Consider the following 22,291-nt stretch of genomic DNA (forward strand, 5'->3'; position numbering starts at 1 on the left):
TAACTCAGTCCGGAGACTCTGCTTATGTGCTATGCTAAATACAGCTCCTTAAATCAGGATGGAGCATTGTAACTTGAGATATTGCTAAACTACAACACCTACACTCCCTACTCCTTGGCCATATTGGATGGGACTCCTGGGAGCTGTAGTTCAGCAGCATCTGAAAACCCACCGACAGCTGTCCCGTACTATATTGTGAGTTTAGAATCGCGCTGAGTACAACGGGACTCTACTGTTTCAGGGTAAACAAAATGTACGCGGGGAATACAGGAAGGGAATAAAGACGTCCCTTCCTGATCCATATTTGGCACTGCAAGAAGAGGGGAGATGAAGCTGCAACGTACAGGTCGATCAGAAAGGTCGGCAGTTCGGCGGTTCGAATCCCTAGTACAGGTCTCCTGCGTGAGGAGGGGGTTGGACTAGATGACCTCCAAGGTCCCTTCCAACTGTTACTGTTTAAATCTTGTACTCACTTACTCGCTGTGTTAGTTGTATTGTGGGGGGGGGAGAGACGGTGTGGAGGGAAGCTGTCAACTAACTTCTAATAAACCCAACTTTTTTTTTCCTGATAAACCGAGCGGGGGGAGAAGCTGAAAATGCCACCCTTCCATCCTGTTCCTGGAAGGAAAATATTCCAAACCTCAGCCTCTTCAAAGAAGGACGCTCTCATTCGGAAAGAGAGGGGGTGGGGAAGGGGAAAAGATGAAAGATCACGAGTTTCTGAATTTCCCTCGGCTGGATTTTTTGAAAGCCATTCCGTCTTCGCTAAACTTCATTCTCTGTCGGCTCGGGATTGGTCAATCGGAGCTGAAACTCCACCCACCCTCTTTCCAAATCCCTCTCCCGTGTCCGTCGCTTGACTCTGCTTCTTTATGTCCGCGGTGAAGGGACGGCGACGAGAAGAGGGGAGGCTACGGTTGAGGGACTTTGAACGTCACTGGCATTAAGAGCCCCTCCGCTGGCTGCGTTGGTAAAAGAGAGTTTTCAGAACTTCTGTTTTCTCTCCGGCAAGTTTTCTTCGGTGGGGAAAAAAAAAAAGACTTAAGAAAACTCAGAAAAGCGGCAATCTCTGCGGTTTCCACCCCCTCCAGGACAGGTAAATCCTAAATATTAGAATTTAAAATTTTTGCACACTCAGCAAGTGAATTTTAGTACGTCGGAGTGTGGGAAAGGGAGAGGAGGGAAAATAAATTATGGGATAGAGCTGGAAAGGTTGAAGAAGACATTGAAAGAGATGAAAGTAATGTGGTGATGGAGATGGGACAAGGAAATTAAGGGGAAGAGGCAAACAGTCACATATATGCCTGCCTACCTACCTACCTGATTTTATGTGAGCCGCCCTGAGTCCCCTCAGGGAAAAGGGCGGCCTACAAATGTTAATAAAATCTAAAATCTAAAATCTACCTTTATGCCTTCACTATTTTGACTTGGGAATTATAGGAGACCTAATTCACTCCATCTGGGTGGGGTGTTTGGAGCCCTGAGGAATTGTAAGAAACGGAATGCAGAAAGAGAAGTAGAGGAAGGGTAGGAGAATGAGGAGCAAAGAAAAGGTAGTAAGATGGAGAAATGGTTTGAGTCCAAGAGACATGTATCATGTGGAGCAGCCAAGAAAAAAAAGAGAGCAAATACTGAGGTAGAAATTGTGGGTGGGGGGGGTGTAAGTGTAAAAAATTGGTGGGATTTTATATCATACGCTTGAAGGAATAGGACTCCTTAACTTTTTCAGGCATGAAACAGGATTTCTTTTTAACTGTGATCATGTGAATAGAACTAAGTACAGTAGTACTTTAAGATGCCAGACTCCAACAAGAGCCTGTCTGGGGGTGGGGAAGCATTTCATGTGATCCATACACACACACACACATACACACACACACATATATATGAATGTTCATATATACACTCAGAGAAACCTCTCATGTTTCTGCTGTGGCTTATGAGTCTAATTTCTTAGGCCTGGAAGCAACTAGAGATCTTCCAGATGTTGGTAGTTCCACTTCTAGATAGCTTTTTAATTTAGTGTCTGACTAAATAGCTTGCGTTTTAATTGCTGACTTGCTAGGGAAAATTAGCAAGAAAGCAATCCTTTCAGCAAATATTCTGGATTTCAACTCAAAATTGGAATACAGCAGGATTAGTTCCTTTTTCAGAGTATCCAGAGTTAGCTCGTTCCACTTTTTATATTCCGACCTTCGGGGGTGGCTTGGATTGCAGATATGATAGTCCAGGGCCATCTGGACCTTTTCGTTCCATTTTTGTTCATTTGTTTGCTGGAACTCTTTTTTCAAAGTAGTGTTTCTGGTTGAGCCTTTGAACTTGTACACTGAAATGCATTCTGGTGCTAACAGGCTGCTCATGTTTTGTGTAACTATGATGGTCTGGATAACAGACAGGAATTTCCTAAAACAAAAAACGCTGATCATATTTTCTAATTTTACTCCTAATTGTTTTAGGGTTCTTATATCAAGGCAAGACAGGAACAAAACAAACTTGTTCAATAATGCTTTTTAACTTGGAGAAATTAAGATCACTTTGCCCAACTCACCCTCCATATGTGTTATGTTTTTTCCCCTTCATCTGTCGCTGGGTTAAGTAGGCATGATGAAGATCATTGCTTGGTACATCTGGGGGGGGGGATTTGAATTGGACAAGATCAATTTGGACACTGGCAAAAGCAATAAAAGAAATGTAAAACAATAAGTGCTATTTAGAGTCTCTGGAAGTAAACAGCATTAGATTCAGTGGTGAAGTAAACAATCTTATGAGAAGGAAGGAAGGAAGGAAGGAAGGAAGGAAGGAAGGAAGGAAGGAAGGAAGGAAGGAAGGAAGGGTAATTCTGGAGTCAGGCAGCACCTAAATCAAATAAATAAATTAAATTGAAAGATGGATGGAGAGAGAGAAAGAGAGACAGACAGACAGATGCCAATGCAGCCATTGTTTATCTATAGTTGTACATAAACTTTCCTTAAACAAAATAATAACTAGATTTTGGGTTCCTGATAAATCCAAAGGAATGGGAAGAACTTTTCTTGATTATGTTGATCCCGGGGAGGAGAATTTGGGAGAGTCCCTGCAGTAGCAACATAGGCTGGTTGGCAGGAAAAAGAAGAAAAGGAGGAGCAAAACCAAAGTGATAAGGAGGCACATAAAGCTTGGCTTTTGGCAGAAGCCAAAGTTTTTTAGCAAAAGCAGACTGAGGTGGCTGCTGGCAATAGGGCAGCAAATCCAAAAGAAAACAATGCTTTTGAGTTTCTGAAAGTTGTATTTGTGAAAAGAGATTGTGTCGAGAAACCGAAAATAATATTCTGCTTGGCCTGTTACAGCTTTGGAGCAGATTCCACCTACAAGTACGTTCCTCTGTTCTTTTCTTTCTTTCTTCTCCACCCCCATCTCCTATCAGCATTTTCAGGTTGATATTAGTGAGATCTGCTAGGCCCCAGTGGAAGGAGTCACAATTCTCATGGATTGTTTAGAGAAGGACACAAAATAAATCATAGCTTTTCCTACCAGCATGGGCAAATTTTAATCTCCCTTCTAGGAAATAAAATGGATAGTTTTGGGTACTTTTCAGTAAAATTCAAGTCTGATACTGTTAAGCAGGATCCAACTAGAACAGCTTTGCTTTGATCCATGTAATAGATTGGTTATCTATCCTACCATTGTAGAGGTTCATATATTTAGCCTTGTTGTTTCCCTTATACTCATCAGACGAAAGGAGGAGCTGTGACATCATTACTGACAAGGGACACAAGGGATGCTACCTACATCTCCCTCTTTGTGACATGCCCTGCAAAAATGTGTTACTTGATTGGGTGTAGGGAACCATGGACATTACTTGGAGAAGGCATCCAAACACCTTTAGAACAACAACAGGTACAGAAGCAGGTGTTATGCCCAAGAGCTGGGAGAGTATTAGAAAAAGATTTAGATTGGCATCCCTTTGACTTCCTGGAATATAAAAGAAAGGGTAGTCCCAAAGGTGATTTTTCAAGAGGCAGCTGGACTTCCTGTTTTTTCTTTGAAGACATTTCAGTTCTCATCCAAGAAGCTTCTTCACCCTGGATGAGAAGCGAAGCATCTTCAAAGAAAAACCAGAATGTCCAGTTGCCTCTTGAAAAAGCACATTTGGGGCAACCAAGACCTGGATGATTGAGAATCTCCATAGACAAGAGAGAGGGTAGGGAAAACTCAGGCATCTATACTTCTATTAGTATAGATCAGTGGTCTCCAACCTTGGCAACTTTAAGATCTGTGGACTTCAACTCTCAGAGCTTTGCTGGCTGAGGAACTCTGGGAGTTGAAGTCCACAAGTCTTAAAGTTGCCAAGGTTGGAGACCACTGGTATAGATGATCTCAATAAAGTATAGTTCTATCTTTCCTGGGAGTCAGTTCCTGTTCTGTTCTACCTCCTAGGGATGACATTGGGTCACAGAGCCCCCATCCCCAAATATGCATGGGGATGAAATCCAGCAAGATGTCCCAATTACTCCTATCACCTATATGCATGCAATCCTTTCGTTATGTTCTGATATTTCGTGTTTCCATCAGCACAGGGGACCATTACTTTCTTCCCTTTCTGTGTATAGGCTAAGATTACAGCCTGCTAAAACACTGGATTGCTTCTTTGCAACCCAGTCACATTCCTCTTAAAAAGCAGTTAGTATGTGCCATAAATTCCAACTGAAGCTACTCAGTTTTTGGTTTTTTGAATATTTGCCAGCTTCTAAACCTAGCAGATAAGAGTAACCCTGAATGAACAAATAGAGCCAAAAAAAGAGGGGGGACACACACACAGTAATAATAACCCAATAATTTGGCTAATATACCAACGCTTAGGCTGGGGGGTCAAATTTTATACCCCTCAGATAGGGTCCGCAACTTAGGAGTCCTCCTGGACCCACAGCTGACTTTCGATCACCAGCTGTCAGCTGTGACCAGGGGGGCATTTGCCCAGGTTCGCCTGGTCCACCAGTTGCGGCCCTACCTAGACCGGGGGGCTCTCACAACAGTCACTCGAGCCCTTGTGATCTCTAGACTGGAATACTGCAATGGGCTCTACATGGGGTTGCCCCTGAAGTGCATCCGGCGACTGCAGCTAGTCCAAAATGCAGCCGCGCGAGTGATAGTGGGCGCACCGCGGTTCGCCCACGTTACACCTGTCCTCCGCGAGCTGCATTGGCTGCCTGTTGGTCTCCGGGTGCGCTTCAGGATACTGATGACCATCTTTAAAGCACTCCATGGTAGCGGGTCTGGGTACTTGAGAGACCGCCTTCTGCCGATTACCTCCCTAAATCGACCAATTAGATCGCACAGACTGGGCCTCCTCCGAATTCCATCTGCCAGTCAATGTCGACTGGCGACCACACGGAGGAGAGCCTTTTCTGTTGCCGCCCCGACCCTGTGGAACGAGCTCCCCATGGAGATCCGTACCCTCACCACTATCCAGACCTTCCGCGCAGCCCTCAAGATCTGGCTCTCCCAGCAGGCCTGGGGATAGGTTTCCAATTACCCGCCCGAGTGTTTGATCGCTGAATGAAAGTTGTGTTTTATTATTTTTTCTTTGTGCACATATTGTTTTGTTTTTGACCTTGCACCCCCCTCCCCTGTGGTTGTAAGCCGCCCTGAGTCCCCTCAGGGAAAAGGGCGGCATATAAATCCCAATAAAACCTTAAAACCTTAAAAAACCTTAAACAGAGCTGGGACACCGCTTAGTAGTTCAGTAGCTACTCCTGCTCTGCCTTTCTGGCCTTTCCAAGGTGAGCTACAACATAGAAAACAAAGGAGACATTTGAAGAGATTTCTGGATATAGTTAAGTCAGCACAATGGGGGAGAGAACATTTTCCACTGAGAAAAGTGTATAAAGAAGCATTTCATTAAACCAGTACATTAATAATGTGCAAGTGCTAGTAACATTTCAAATATCTGGCACTTTAAAATGTTGGCTATTGAGCAAAAACAGATGCATGTGGGTTCAAATACATGCCACTCAGTGTGTAGTATTATTGTATAGACTTTGGTTCACCAAAGCAGTATCTATGCAGGATTGTTTCCATGTTTGAAGAGTTTGTTTGTAAAATAGCTTTCCTATCCTGATGCTCTGCAGATGTGACATTATAATTTCAATAATCCAGAGAAGCAATTACACTTATGGAAACACTGAACATAGTCACAAAGTCCTAACTGCTTGAAAGGATTAGATTAACTATAAGCACATCTGGCCAGAGCTTCTTCATTATTGAAATCAGGAAGAGGGAAGAAGACGTTAGCTTTCCTCAACCAGATGTACTGGGATGTATTTAACTACAGCTTTTGTAATATTTGGCTGATAATAACAAATAGCATGATGGTGGCAGTACCACTGAGGGTAGGGGCAGGTGGCAATTCTGGTCAACCTTGGCTGGGTTCAGAAAGTAAGCATGGTCAGATGTGGTTTGCACTGGAAGGGAAGACAACTAGGAAATCTCAGGGTTTTGGGGAAGACTGCAATTTTTAAAAAATATTATATTATTATTTATTTATTTAGTGAATTTATTTGCTACCCATCTCTTAATGAAATGACTCTGGGAACTTCCAGCAATAGCACTTAAACTTATACTGCTTCATAGTGCTTTACAGCCCTCTCTAAGCGGTTTACATATTGCCCTCAACAATCTGGGTCCTCATTTTACTGACCTCGGAAGGATGGAAGGCTGAGTCAGTCTTGAGCCTGATGAGATTCGAACTGCCAAATTGCTGGCTTCCAGTGATCAGCAGAAGTAGCCTGCAGAGCTGCACTCTAACCACTGCACCACCACAGCTCATAATTAAACCATTAAAATCCTGGCAAATATCTCTAAAACAATTAAAATAGAAATCCCAATCAAGATAGAATTGTAATTAAAAGATGGGGAGGGAGGGAACAGGATGCTGGGGGGGGAAGGGTTTGCCTTTTAATTCAACAACCAATGCCCCTCCGTTTGGGCCCCAAGCCATCTGGCAGAGCCAGGACTTCAGGCTCTTGCAGAAGGTCAGATAGGTGGGAGCCAATCTCAACTTAGGGGCTAGGATGTTCCAAAGGATAGGAGCCACAGCAGAGAAGGCCCTTTTCCTGGACTCCACCAGCCAGAATTCCTTAACCAAAGGGGATTATAGAATACCTCCTATGCTGGCGTGAATAGGGCAGGCCAGTTCCAGTGAGGTAAGATAGTTTTTCAAATAGCATGGATTCATGCCATGCAGGCCTTTAAAAGTAATATCCAACACCTTGAATTGTAGCACACCAGCAGCCAGTGAAGCTTGCACTGTGGTGTAACATGGGTCATCCTAGGGACTCCAAGAATTGCCGGCACCGCCATACTCTGCACCAGTTGAAAATACACACTGGGAGAATATCCTGGTAGAAAAAACAACAAACTGTTCGGTAAGAAAACTGCATGGTGGGAGGAGCCAATGTCACGACAAGATGGACATGCGGTCTCAATGCTCTGAGACCGCAGCCAATACTTTTGCCACTGGGTGGTCCAAACGGACCTAAACCATCCCGAAGAGATGGTGAACAGGAAGAATATGTCTTGCTGACCTCAGGAATATCGCAAAATCCCTGAAAGAAGCAAGAGAAGTTCTTCAAGCCAGTGACAAAAATCCAGCCAAGGCTGACAAAGTCGGGGCGGCTCCAAAACAGAAGGATACGGAAAGAGAAAGTGTTTCCAGCTGGTGAGGAACTTTTACTGTTTTAAAAGAGACTGTCTATAAAAACTTAAAATTAATCTAAATTGGAGAATAGAAGAATCAAGCAGCGGAATTAAATTTGGAATGGTTTTGGACGGTAGTTATCTTACTTTTTAAATGCTATCATCATGGATGGAATTTATGCAAGCCTTTTGAAACAGATGGATTAAATTTTCTTCTACTTTTTCTTTTATTGTTCTCTGTAACCTATGGACTAAAGTTTTCCTCTTTCATTGCTGTGGGTATTTTCCTAATTCATTTAAAGATTGGACTCTTTCTTCTAACTTGAAATACAAAAAAGATACAAAAGGAAACTAGATTTTCAACAGTATTACCGCTGCTCGGAGGCTGGGAGGATTTGTTGATTGGAGTTTTGTCTATTGAAAATGGAACACTTTTTTCCCCTCCACGGATTGTTTTGACTTGGCACTGCAAGGTTTTACTGCTTGGCTACAGAGAGTGATAAGAAGGGAAGCACACAGATTTCTAATCAGAGAAAAGTGAAAACAACGTTCTTTGTGAATCTATGCTTTAATTTTATTAACCTTCCAAGCTAGAGCAGCTGTGTTTGTTAGAATGGCACAATTTCAAAAGAAAATAGAACTCTCAAATTTGCAAAAGATACTTTCAGAAATACAGAAATTAGCAAATACATATGAAAGAATAGAGAAAAAACTGGAATACTTAGAGCACATAACAATAAAATATAATTAAAAAATTGAGGATGTCTATCAAATGGAAAACGGGGTGATTGAAACTCAAAAAATTGAAGTGGAAAATGAATATAAAGAGATTGAACCTGCTGATATTTATGGTGATTGGTTTGTCTCTGAAAATGGAAAGAATGGAATACTGAAAGAGGAATTAAATGGAGAGGAAATCTATTCCAGAGGGCAAGATAAAGAAGAAGAAACTAAAGAAACTATGGATTTAAACAGAGAAACTCTATTAACAAAAGCATTGATAACACTGCTGACAATCAAAGATAAGATGAATAAGGAAACAGAAAGAGGGCATCAAGATTATATGAGTGATCTTATAAGCAAGGAGTTGCTCAGAGAAGTCTATACAAAGCTGACCAAGAAGATGATTAGAGGACTGGCACCACAAATGGCAGAAGATATGAGACTGTTTTGCTATTGGAAAGATACAGGTTAATAGATGGAAGAATATAATTTAAAACTAGCTAAACTTAGTGAAATTTATTGATAAATTTCAGAGCCAAGGTGGCGCAGTGGTTAAATGCAGCACTGCAGGCTACTGCTAGATCAGCAGGTCAGCGGTTCAAATCTCACCGGCTCAGGGTTGACTCAGCCTTCCATCCTTCCGAGGTGGGTAAAATGAGGACCCAGATTGTTGAGGGCAATATGCTGACTCTCTGTAAACCGCTTAGAGAGGCCTGAAAGGCCTATGAAGCGGTATATAAGTCTACTGCTATTGCTACTGCTATAATAGATATAGCTTAAATAAATAACTGATATTGTTACTAATGTATACAATGTGTAGTGTTATGTTGAGTATAATTGGATATGAATATTGAATGGCACCCATGTAAGGAAGATTAGCAATCCCTTTGGATTATACATAAAGGATAATGATGATGATGATGATGATAATAATAATAATAGAACTAATAATAGCATCCAGTGTGCCAATTACCACTGGAATTACCACGATTATGGCACAAACCAGCAGTGGTAATTCCAGTGGTAATTGGCACACTGGGTGCTATTCCAAAAGCACTGGAATTACATTTAAAACAGTTAAAAATTGACAAAATCACCATCAGTCAAATGCAAAAAGCCGCACTGCTTGGATCTGCATGCATATTACGAAAATACATTATGACGTCCTAGGCCCCTGAGTAGGGCCCAATTAGTAATCAATGCCAAATCCGGTGAAACAACTGGCCGCTGTGATACAATTTTGTTGTTGCTCATAATAATAATAGAACTAAGTTGGATACAATTAAAGTTGTGATTAGGGAGAAATGTTATGATACAGGATATAGTCAAATAAAGGTGGGATAAGAATAACAACATATATATATATAGATATGGGTATAACATAAGAAAACTGGATGTAAACTTGAAACAGTGATTTGGAAAGGAGGATTAGAAAACTTTGCTATTAAATATTATGGATGTTTCGCTAGAATAGGACATAAGGATTTAGTGTTAGTGGAGGATTTTAGAAATAGTAATTGAAAGGCCAGTATGTGGTTATGTCTTAAATTTTAGTATATTTTATGATGGATGCTTAAACAATTATAGTCAAATGAAAATCGAGATATAATGATGGTGACATGTATAAATATTTGAGTTAATGTAATAGGGATCTGAGGCTCTGCAGAAAAAGAGTTTGGGAATTCTTACAAGATGATGCAAGATGCAGCCAATCATTTGCCTCTGACCTGAAGGATACAGGCACAGAGATATAGTGTATTGCAACAAACTCTGTATTCAAGCTCTATTTCAACCTAATAATAATTCCAGCCAACATTACAGAGGAGGCAAAGAAGAAAGTCATTTCACCTATTAATATGTAATCTCTCTAGAATTGTTTGATCAACAGCACTGTGTGTTAAATACAAATATAAATGCTGCAGGCAGAAAACCATCTCTGCCACCTGGTGGAGGACTCCAGAAGGAATCTGCTCAATGTACCATGTAACCTTTCTCTGCCTAACCTTGTGCGTTGTACTTTTATCACAGACTGGTTACTAGGCAGCGTCCACTTTCAAATTCATTGTTTTAAAATAGTTTGGGAACTTTGACTATTACTTTGTCTCTTTTATCTTCTATAGGATGCTGTGTGACAACAATCCAGGCTTGGGACATGAGATGTGAGATTCCCACTGTGGTCCTTGTTACTTGCTGCCCCCATGGTTTTGCTGGTTCTTACAAAAGAAATTGAGAAGTTGAGAAAGAGAGATGGTAGAAGACAAATCAGCTCAATAATATTGATTTCCCAGCTTTGCACACATTGAGTCAGACAAGTGCAAACACTGTTTTAATGACCATTGCTGTTCAAAAAGAGAAACTGGGATACTCACCCAAACCTGCAAGAAACAAATTGGATAAGTAGCTACATGAAAACTGTGAAGGGTCACTGTCAAATTGGACTGGGGAAAACAGTGTAAATTAGACAACATTGTTCTGGAAGAAACCCAGAAGTTCCACGATAGACCTATTTTTTATTCTTTGTTAAATAATCTAGAAGAAAGAACAACAGTTAAAGAAAACATAAACAATGGGGGCTGCAGGTGTGTGACCTTTCTTAAGTTACACCCCGTACACTTCCAGATTAACATCAACCTTTTCTGAAGGACACGTTGAATTTCTGGGTTGGGTTTTTTTCAACTGGCTAAGAAATGAGTCTTGGGAAACTACCCGTGATTGGCTGGGTGTCTGGCTCACACAGCAAACGTCGATTCAAAACAGAATTGACCTCGGACATGATCAGCCCACCACTGGGGGACTTTCGTCACACCATGCATGTGGGACGTGGTGGGGATGACTTTGGAGACACTTCTTTCCTTAGGAACCATGGTGGAGAGGAAGTCAAACCCCACAATTTCTTTGCTCGGACATTGTGGCACGTGAGGAGGAGCCCGCTAAGGAACCGGGGAAGCCGAAACAAGGATCAGGATTCATCTGCACCTCCTGCCATCTCACCCATCATCAAGAATGCTGTGTCCCTGCCTCAGCTCAATCAGAGCCACTATGACAGCGATGATCTTGGTATAGCATTTGCCTTCAAGAAACCCCCAACAAGCTTCTCTGACTATGGTAGGTGGCTTCTAAGGTAACTTGTTTGAGTCAAATGGGTTGTCTTGTTTTAGACATTAATTATTTCCGTGCTTTGGTTTATTTAGATCAATGTTTCTTGATTTCGGCAACTTTTAAGATGGGTGGACTTTAATTCCCAGAATCTCCTTGCCAGTCTGATTGGCTAGAGAATTCTGAAAGTTGAGGTCCACCCATCTTAAAGTTGCCAAGGTTGAGGAACACTGATTTAGATTCACGACAAGAAACATTTCATAAGTACACTCAAATAGACATTTCAATAATATTTTTAGAAGTCTATACATTTTGGATTGACAAGTGCCATACTGCAGTATGTGTTTAAGGGAAGTTTGTCACACATTATCTTTACATTACAGTTTCTAGGATTCTCTGCTGCAGTAATTTTCTTTTTTTGGTCTCCCATTCTTTTCTTGAAAACAGATCTGCAATATGTGATTACCAAATCATTATTTTGAATAACATGTACTGGCTCTTAAGTCGTAGCATTCTCTTAGTACATATTCAAATGACATCTTTGAAGAGTTCCTCAGAAGCTTTGCAACAAGAAGTTCCTATAAGTATATAAGTCTACTTTTTTTTAAAAAAAAAAGAATAAAATAAAAGATGGAAAATGGAGGGTTTTTAGCAGGAAACCACAATGTGACTTGTAGCTTTCAGATGTCCTTTTATTGGCCTTTCAGCCAGCAGGCATCTGAGAGTGTTTTAAAGTTTCATCAATATTTTTTTTTGGGGGGGGGGGTGGTCTAGTGGTTCTTCTGCTACATATTTATGAAGTCTACATCAATTCTATAAGTCATGTTTTCAGAATGCACTTGGTATTTTCCTGGAATGATAACGATAAGACCAGAAATAGCTACGTGTTTTTTCTGGTTTACCCAACAATCCATAGACAGCAGGAGATTAGAAATGGGCAGTGTAGTTATAAATGGAAAGGAAAGGGAAAGGGTGGGGTAATCTCAAATTGCAACTTTGCATGAGATTGGCGACAACAACAAAATGAAGCAAGTATGTTGTGAAGAGTCTAGAAACTGCAAAAATAATATTGTTAGAGCAATCTTAACTTTTGCTGCAGAATAAACACTAGAACAGATGGTCTCACATGCCAATTATTTCTTAATGCTTAATATGTCCTCAACATCCTTGCTTATCTATTTGCTAATAACTTTTATTTTTATCTATTACTATATTGTTTATTCTAAATCAAAATCTTACCATCTGCAGTTGAGTAAACTACATCGGTGGTACATAAGCAAAATAAACTCTGGAAGAGTCAACTTGATGAAAAACAGAACAGAAATAATTTGGAGCAATAAGATCTGCCTGGAGGGGTGGGCGAGCTATAAGGTAGCAGCATAACCTTAAACTTTAGAAGTGAACAGAATATAAAAATCTATTGCTAAGCTCTAAATAATCAGCAACTAAGAATGTTGCATATGTTGTAGCAATCAGAATAAATTGAAACTTAGGATATGTTCAACATGACATGAGATACACCTACCAGTGTACAAATTCTACATCAGGAAGACAGAATCTCTGGAAAAGGAGGTTCTTCCAACTGTCATACATGGTTACAAACAGCCTATGTACTCAGGGTGGGATTCAGCGGGTTCGGATCGGTTCGGGCAAACCAGTAGCTTGGACGATCAGCTGGGAATGAATTGGTTCGCTCCGATTATCAGTTTAGCAATAGCAATAGCAGTTAGACTTATATACCGCTTCATAGGGCTTTCAGCCCTCTCTAAGCGGTTTACAGAGTCAGCATATTGCCCTCAACAACAATCCGGGTTCTCATTTTACCCACCTCGGAAGGATGGAAGGCTGAGTCAACCCTGAGCCGGTGAGATTTGAACAGCCGAATTGCAGAACTGCAGTCAGCTGAAGTAGCCTGCAGTGCTGCATTTAACCACTGCGCCACCACGGCTCTTTGGCCTGCCCACCCACCCCTGCACTTTACTTATCTATATCCTCTCAGCTGATTCTCACTGCAGAGCAGATTGCTCCGCCTCAGCTGTGTTACTCCCCAGAAGTAATGTGAAAAGTAAGTTTTGTTCAAACTGCTGACGTGAAAAAGCCCACAATCACCGAAATGGTTGTTAAACCGGCAGGATCCCACCACTGTATGTACTATATAAGCCAGACATTTCTCTGTGTGTAGGCCATTTCACTTTATGCTGAATTTAAACGGAGGTAGGAGAAAAACAGAAGAGTTATCTCTCCACTTATAAAAACACACATTGCATACCTCCTGATTATAGCTTTTTAGACTTATCTGCAACTGCATGTAGACATCAATGCATACTTATGTTGTAAAACGCTTGATGGATAAGTGTAGGTTGCAGAAGGTTGCAGATGGACTGATGCGCATATTTCCCAAATCTCAACTACATGTTGTGTTGAGATGTGCATCCTGCATGCTGATTGACTGATCCAACTTCCTGTTGGCTTTGTTCTGTGCACATCCTCTAGCTGGAACATTCAAATTCACAGAAGTCTAAATGCAACAACTATGCAACTATCTCCAGACACAGACAGACACATATGTTCCCGAATATGCAGCAACACTGATGTCTACTCCAGGCTAATGGCTCTAATAATGTTATTTGATTAGCATCATCTCAAATGAGATGCTTTGTTCCACTGATTTCACCTGAAACACATTGGAATCCTTTACAGCTGAAATTGGTGTAACAATAACATACCTTGAATCAATAAATTGATCATGACTTTGTGCTTACAGAAGTCGGACATTTCATTACTCTACCGTAAACATAGAACTAACTCTGGGTCTATGCTAATACATGCAATGCTGTGTGTCTATTTGGAGAGTTGGTAAATATGTCAAAAGAAGAGAAAAATTGTCATCAAAGGCATTATTATTTGTGTACACTTGTTTTGTAAGTTAAATCTTAATAAGCAAATGCAATGAGACATGCATCAGTTGAAACATATCTAGGATCTGTGCTGTTTTGCTAGGTTTGAGTAGATATCTATATAAGATGTTGGGAAGATTAGTGCTGGAAACATGGCCTGTGTCCAGCAAGGGAATCTGTATTCAGTACAGGATGCCAACCAAGCAACTGATAGGAAAAGAGAAGAATTTCTATGTAAAGAAGGAATTTATGAAACAGGAATATTTGGATCACGAGAGGAAACCAGAATGAAATAGAACAGATCTCCTCTGGGGTCAAATGCTAAACCTGGATGTTGCTCAGATGTTTCCAGACAATCTTCTGGGCACCCACCTTATCAACATAGAAAGAAGTAGTCCAATTCTGATCTCAACTCAAAACAGTGGAACATGCTCAGGTTTTACGCTGTTTAATTGGCAGCTGCTTTCTTTACCTCCTGTGGTGTCTGCATCTGCAGTAGAAAACTGCAGCATTTGCACTGAGGTGGGACCAGGAGAGTCACTCTGAACAACTGCAGCTCCTGTACAGTTATCTTTGCCCACATTGCCAGTCTAGCAATGTGTTGTTCTTTCCAGCTTTTCTTCAAGAGTCACGAGACAATGCTGCCCTCTGTTGTACATGATGAATTGTGCAGTTGTTGAAATAATCACATTCCCCTTTCCAGCTTTCTACACTTTATCATTCCCTCCTGCAAATTCCAGCTTCATGAGCAAAGTGCAGAAAAGATAAGGTTAGCCAATCATTTAGAGAGAAAACTAGTTCCCCATTCTTTCTGCTTTTATCCATTTGATCTTCAGAGTGTAATCAAACCTGCGGTTCCATTGCCCCCGAAGTATTTGCTCCCTAAATAAGCATGACCAATATTTCATTGCCCAGGCTAGCTGGCTCTGATGCATAATTCATACTGCTCTTAGAATCACATGTTTAGCAACAGGCAGGAGGATATTCACAGACGATCTTGACTAAGGCAGTGCCTATGTACCTAAGGTATCTATTCCGGAGATGAGAATGGATGAAATGTGCCTTGAAAAATTAAGTAACCATATTGAACCATGATAAGATCATTCGTTATGCTTTTAAAATAAAAAGCAGGGTGTAATATTAAAATAAAGAGTCAATGTGATGGAATGTGCACCTGGAGAAGAGCTTTGGCAGCACAGGGCTTTCCTTGGCAGTAAATTGCATCAGAGGCCCAAATTAAGAGACTGCACAGTCCTGAGCTAGATGGGGAGGGAGGAAGAGGTGCAGGGTAGCCACACCCTAGAATCCCTCAGGATGTATCTAGCAGGTTATAGCTTTAGTTTGGCAAGATTCTGTCCATTAGTTATAAGCAAATAAAGAATTGAATTTGATTGGATTTCGGTGTGTTGGCTCTGGGTTTGGACCTGACAGTCAACTAGATCTCTCTATATCAACAATCTCTTTTCTCCATCGAGGCCACCCCAGATTTTTATAGGATGTTCATAGACTCCTTTGGTTCCTCCTGGCACATGTTTCTCTGGCAACTGACATTCGAAACATAATGCTTCCCACAATATAAATAATACACAGCCTTAAAGGCACCAGGTTTGGAAAGACTGCTCTATGAAGATAATCTAGCACTATTTATATTTAATGGAAGAACTGTCACATTATCCATTTCATTCTTTCTGCCAATGTGTGACATACAGAAATTCTGATTAAGGATAGGAGGATGAATGAGCCAGAATGTCACAAAACAGCCTACTTTGCATCTTTTAGATACGAGAAATCCCATTGTTCAGGAATCATGCTCAGAATTCACACTGCAGGTTGAACAGGGTTAAAATTAAAATGAATAATCAATCATAGTTTCTGGTTCAATATGTTATGATATTCTGCCAATAGGTTAGCACTTTGTAATATCAGGCGCAGGGACATTCAAGAGGGAGGGGCATCAAATGTCATCACGTATGTGTTCATATCAACCCACAATGGCCATGACTTACAAACTGATGTTAAATGGCATGATGCCAGCATATAACATAACTATTTTTGTGATGATGCTAATATGCCTGATAATGGACCCCATGGGTTTATATATTTTTAACAGTATGGCATGTCTTCAGTTCCAGTCTAGAAATAGAATACATATATGCCATGTAATGCCATGTAACACTCTAATTTTGAACCTGTTTTTATATATTTCCTTTACTGGCTCTGGGAGCCCACTGTTGAAGGATGGCTACTAGGTTAACTCAGGGATGAAACATTTGCTCTTGGCACCAAGCACAGTTCGTTAGAAACAGCTCACAATCCTCTGAGCTGTGACTAATTTGCATATTTTAGCTGTATGCTATTAACACAAATGTGCATGAGGTGGCAAATGTGAATCAATGTTAGTCTGACATGGTACACTCACTCCACAATAGCCTTATCCTGAAATGGTAATCTCTTGCAGAGAAATCTCGACTAAGCAGTAAGAGAAAGAAATAACTCATCTCTCTATCTTGCTCTCTTGTCTCCTCCCCCTCCCCCTCCCACCCACCAAAAACCACCACACATTTGTGGTCTTAAAGAAAAAAAGAATCATTTTGAAATCTCATCTTAGAAATCCCAAGTGCAATCATATATATATGAATGAATATGAATGAATGAATGAATGGTTTTCATTTCCTTGATTTTCTTTTTGCCTTTAACCCATTTGCTGTCACATTGTCAATCTTTTGTCCAGAGATTTGCAACATGAAAGCTGCGGTTATGAATAGGGTACATGAAAAACCTCTAGTTTCCCTCAAATTATGAAACAATACCAACCTGTTCTCATATTTCACATTCTGCAAATATAGAATTGTCACCTTCGTCTATAACTAATAAAGCAGAATAGTATTTCTATTTTTTCTCATTTTTGATTTCATGGCCTTTCAGGACTAGAATCTGGATTCTGCACCATCCCACGTGTTCCCCGGTCTGAGAAGCCTCCCGAGAACTCCCATTCTGCTGAATCCCATCCTGCTGAGTCCCATCCTGCTGAATCGGCATTGCAGCGTTCAGATTCCTTTCTGTCTTTCCGCCTGGACCTTGGGCCCTCTCTCATGAGTGAACTTCTTCATGTCATCAGCTTCTCAGGAAGCAGCAGCTCTGACTGCAAGGAAAAGAAAGAATGCGAAGAGAGGAAACCCCCAAGCAGCAGTGAGCCCCACTCTTCCCTTCACATCAAGAGAAACTGGTCAGAGGATTCACTACCTGGGAAGTCAGGATCTTGTCATGGTAATAATAATGAAGAAAGCCAAAATGTATCAAGCCTTTTGGATTACTCCGAGCTTAGATCACCTTTGGGACATTTGGCCTATGCCAACGGGGATTCCCATTCTATAGAGATGTCTGCCAACGGGGATTCCCATTCTATAGAGATGTCTGAGGAAGGGTCTCCCTGTTTGAGAAGCAGGAGTTCTAGTTCTGAAGGGTACCACAAGGACTGTAACATGGAAGCGCAAGAATTCAACCATGCTGCCCGTATCTTAGCATGCCATTATGGGGCAGGAAGCACTTACTGCAGTCCATCTCCACAAGAAGATCCCAGGAGACAAGCCTCATGGGAAAGCCCAGTTGCCAACTCATGGCACTTGAAAGTAGGTGCACCTGAGCAACAGGAATGTTCTACCAGATGGCGACAAAGAGGAGAAGAGGAGGAGGAGGAAGAGGAGGAGGAAGAAGAAGAGGAGGACCACAAGAAGTCTGACAGTGATGAAGAAACCATTGTTAGAGAGGGACACAGTGATTCCTTTGAATATGTTGATGAAGAGGATGAAGATGAAGTTAAGGTTTGAACGGACATATATGTTCTCTTGTGGCCTCTTAGGAGATATCAGAGCAAAATGAAACAATGTAAAGCTATCTGGCATTCTGGATATGTGCAGATTCACAAGGTTAGCCTTCTTTCCAGATGATCTACTGTATGTCAGTGTTTCCTAAACTGGTGTTTTCAGGCACCAGTTTGAATTCCCATAGAGTGATACGTTCTACCACCCTTACAGAGTGCCAGGCTAGGAAAGGCAGATGGAGGACGGAACTCATTTCTCTATCTTGGTCTCTCTCCTCCTCCCTGCTTTGTGGGTTTAAAAAAAGAAATTGGAAAATGGAACAATTTAGAGCAAACACCAAAGTATTAGTTGCTCTTTTGTGGCAGCTGACAGTTAAAGATGTGTATAACTTCACATGCTCCTTCCTTCCCATTGGCTGACTGATTTCATCATGACAGATGATACCATTATTTTTCTATTCCCTAGAAATAAAAACATTTATACTTAAGAATAGAGACCACTGAGACCTTTTATAACTATCTCTATCAAATAACTATAAGGAAAAATGCCAGTTAAAAAAGAACAGTCTAGAAAGGGGAAGAGAAACCGTACTTCCATTGAGACAATATTTTCCTAACTGTCTTGTGCTGAAAATAAAGATCAACTCAACTGTTTTTCCAATCCAAGATACTGGGACACCAGCTAGGCAGGATGGTTCCTCTCCTCTTTTTACAAGAAACACAGAATTTGGATTGGATCTGAAACCAGTTCAACAACACACTGACCATTTTTCCTGCACCGGAAACCCTGATTGAGATAGGGTTATTTGTTGTTTATTATACACCCTCAGAAGGAAATGTAACCCCAATCTGCCAATTGTGATCATTCCATGGAATCTGTATTTTAAGCTTCTTGTTGTTTTGTATACTTCCAGAGAGTGCCCAGAATTCAATTTATGTTAAGGATCTAATTTACCGACATGGAGGGCTGAAATACAGCTTTCCATCCTGTACCTCCTCATTCAGGCATTAGCAACGCAAAGCCTTAAGTAAGAGTTTGTTTCTAGCCCTTATAGCTTTGCATAGTTACTGCAGCAGCTTATCCACAGTGGTTGTTCAGGAAGAAAAGGAAATTATTTCTCAAGCTAAAATCAGATTCTAAAACAGGGCTGCTTTTCATGCTTCCATGTTCCAAAAAAAAGAGGAGAGTTTACATGTTATCTTGGAAGCCTTCCAGGTAGCCCCTGAATTTGCTGCTACTGCCATATACGAGGCTGTGGGTTAGCTGAGTAGAACACAATGCCTGCAATCATTCCACTTCCCAATTATGATATAGCATGGCTTAAACAGGGAGGACAGCATGCATAAAGTCACCCTTGCACATTTCCCTTTTCCTTTAAAACGCGTATATCTGCCACAACTGAACACTCTTGGACGCTCTTCTCCATACCAGGGAAAGAGATGCCATGAAATCTAAAAATGCAGCCTTGCATGTCTTTGGCCACGTGGTCTACCAACATACTTCTGCCCTTCTGCCCACTGATAGAAATAACTTTCATTGGTCAGGCAATACTCCCCTTCCCCCTTTGTCTCAGACCATTCAGACAACCATAAGTTATACCCTCCTTAAGAGAAGGGGGTTTCTTTCAAATTCTCCTTGAGGGGTGATCAGACCACTTAAACTGCTGATTAAGTATCTCAGTATGCACTTTATTCTCACAGCAACAGTTGACCACCCTCAAAAGGAGAAAAAATGGATAAACTTTTTCTCTCTGGCTAATTATAGTGATGACCATTTTTTACACACAGATATTTTGGAAGCATCCCTAGTTGAGATAAGTCAGTCTGAATCATGTCTTTGTGCTCATTTTGAAGGAGGTCTCAGACAGTTCTGTTGGCTGGGAAAGAAGGGTTGTCTTGTCCTAGACATGGAAGAACATGAGAACTAGGCTCCTCACTCCCCCTTCCCCTACATATTTTCAGAAGATACTCATACATTGCCCTCTTGCAGCTCCCACCCATCTGCCTGCATTTTTCCCTGACCAAATCACTCTCTCAAGGAACTATTCAGCTGAGAAACCAAAGGGAAGAAGTAGATGTCATACAGCAAATTCTTTAGGGGATTAGCAGCTGTGAAAAAGAAATGTTGCCAAAGGATCACTGAGTAGCAGTGAGATTTCTCCAATCAACTGAAATCATGTTTTAAAAGCTGGCATAAGTATGTTTGAATATTCTTCCTTCCCTCAGAAAGATTCCCCAAAGTTGTTCCTTTGGGTTGGTTTTAGCTAAGCAAACCAAAGTAAAACATAGTACATGGAGATTCAAACCTCCATGATAATTGATCATTAAGATAAGGTGATAATTAGGATTTTTTCTTCTTTACCAATATCTGCATTACTGGTAGGGTATCTTTTTGCAGCCAAAGACTAGCTCCTTGGGGATAATTGAGGGGGCACATAGACACGGGTAAATAATTAGTGGGATCCAAGACTCCAAAAAGATATGTACATTTATTCTGTCTCTGACACTCATTGTCAGTTTTTGGTTTACTTACTACCACCTTTCCCACTCTCTTCCAAGTAACAGGCTATAGATAAAGGAAGATCTCTCTTAACCAGAAGTTTGAAGAAATCACTTTTACCAGGAGTGTTAAACTCGCGGTATCACAGCAGTGTCACATGACATATTGAGACTTTTTTTCCCCTTCGCTAAACCGGGCATGGCCAACACATAGGGCCTGCAGGCCACGAGTTTGACAGCCCTGGCTTACACCCTGTGATAAGAATACAAACTACCCACCTTGGTTATAATATCCTAGTGAGTACAGATAGCCCTCATTTAACAACCCCTTTGTTTGGCAACAATTCATACTTGCAACAGTTGTCATGAAAAAGGAACAGTTGTGACCATTCCTCACATTAATGATCTTTGCGGTCCGTAAAGCAAAAGAAAGCTGAAGTAAAATCATAGACACCAAAAGGGATTCTCTTAGTGGCCACTTCATGTAACAACTATGGTAGTTAAATGAGTATTATCTGTAGAAAACTCTGTCCTACAGAACCACTTTACTCCATAGTCCTGTCTTGTGAGGTATACTGTTTATATATTCTGTCACTTTTCCAGGAACTTGAACGAGTAAAAGTGCTTTTCTACAGGCTTATTCTTGGCTTGTCTTCCTGAGATTTGGATTCACTGGAGCATTAGATGACAGTATCCGATTACATTTGGGATGCCCTCTGACAACATGGATTTTTTGGAATGAGCAAGCTCTTTCCATATTCACAGATTTTTTTTTCCTTGTGGCAAGCAGAGATGTCTGGGAGATGAGGTCACCAAAATGTCCCTCACAGCACCACGATTGTTCACGAGTTGGCAGCAGCTGGAGGAAGTCTAATCCTGCAGTGAGTTGTACGTGGCAGGAGGAGGGAGAAAAAGCAGGAAGAAACAGAGAAAATACAGTCAATAGGCACTATGTGGCAACATCTAGCTAACCGATTTTCTGTGGTGGGTGGCTTATAACAGGCTAACTTCAACCCCACTGCCTGAGCAGCAGAAAGGACTGTAAGCATCTTTAAACAACACATCAGTAGCGATTTGGCATTTAGCTGGAATTCATGATGGCTAGAGATGGATTTTAGGAAGGGTTGGCTTAAATACTGAACAAGGTGGGATGTTAAGTACACCTTTGCAATCAAGTGCACATTTTTTAAATAAAAATCAATTGGCTATATAGAGAGCTAAGCCATAGGCTTATCTAGTAGTGATATTTGCACTGGCTGACGTGAATTCAACAGGCACTTTTCACAGCCCTATCTGGAGAGATTGAGAATTGAAACTGGAAATCTAGTATACAAAGCTGATTCTATCCCACAAAATAATACTATTAATGGAAGCTTTCCTCCCTATACATAAAGAAGGTTCCCTTTCCCCAGTCACTGTTATTTCAGTGATTTTCATACGCATAAATACCAATGGTTGCTTGTGGGGTTTTTTTTAAGTGTATGTTTTAAATGCAAGTGGTATTGAACATTATGTCTAGCACGTCCCTAAACAGCTTGAAATCCTATAGAAAAAATACTACATTTATATTGCTTGCCCATTT

General features: G+C 40.9%; 1 protein-coding gene across 1 annotated transcript; it reads left to right on the forward strand.

Annotated features, from left to right (window-relative positions):
* Window positions 1–839: 839 nt before the first annotated feature.
* CDC42EP1 (CDC42 effector protein 1) lies at window positions 840–21,349 on the forward strand. The gene is made up of 3 exons (XM_014061529.2): window positions 840–1,096; window positions 10,518–11,502; window positions 17,316–21,349. The coding sequence occupies exons 2-3, from the start codon at window positions 11,085–11,087 to the stop codon at window positions 18,215–18,217; spliced, it is 1,320 nt and encodes a 439-aa protein (XP_013917004.1). The 5' UTR covers window positions 840–1,096; window positions 10,518–11,084; the 3' UTR covers window positions 18,218–21,349.
* The last annotated feature ends 942 nt before the right edge of the window (window positions 21,350–22,291 follow it).

This window comes from Thamnophis sirtalis, unplaced genomic scaffold, assembly GCF_051295495.1.
Source record: "Thamnophis sirtalis isolate CommonGarterSnake01/CBP01778 unplaced genomic scaffold, rThaSir2_p1.2 scaffold_9, whole genome shotgun sequence".
NCBI classification, from domain to species: Eukaryota; Metazoa; Chordata; class Lepidosauria; order Squamata; family Natricidae; genus Thamnophis; species Thamnophis sirtalis.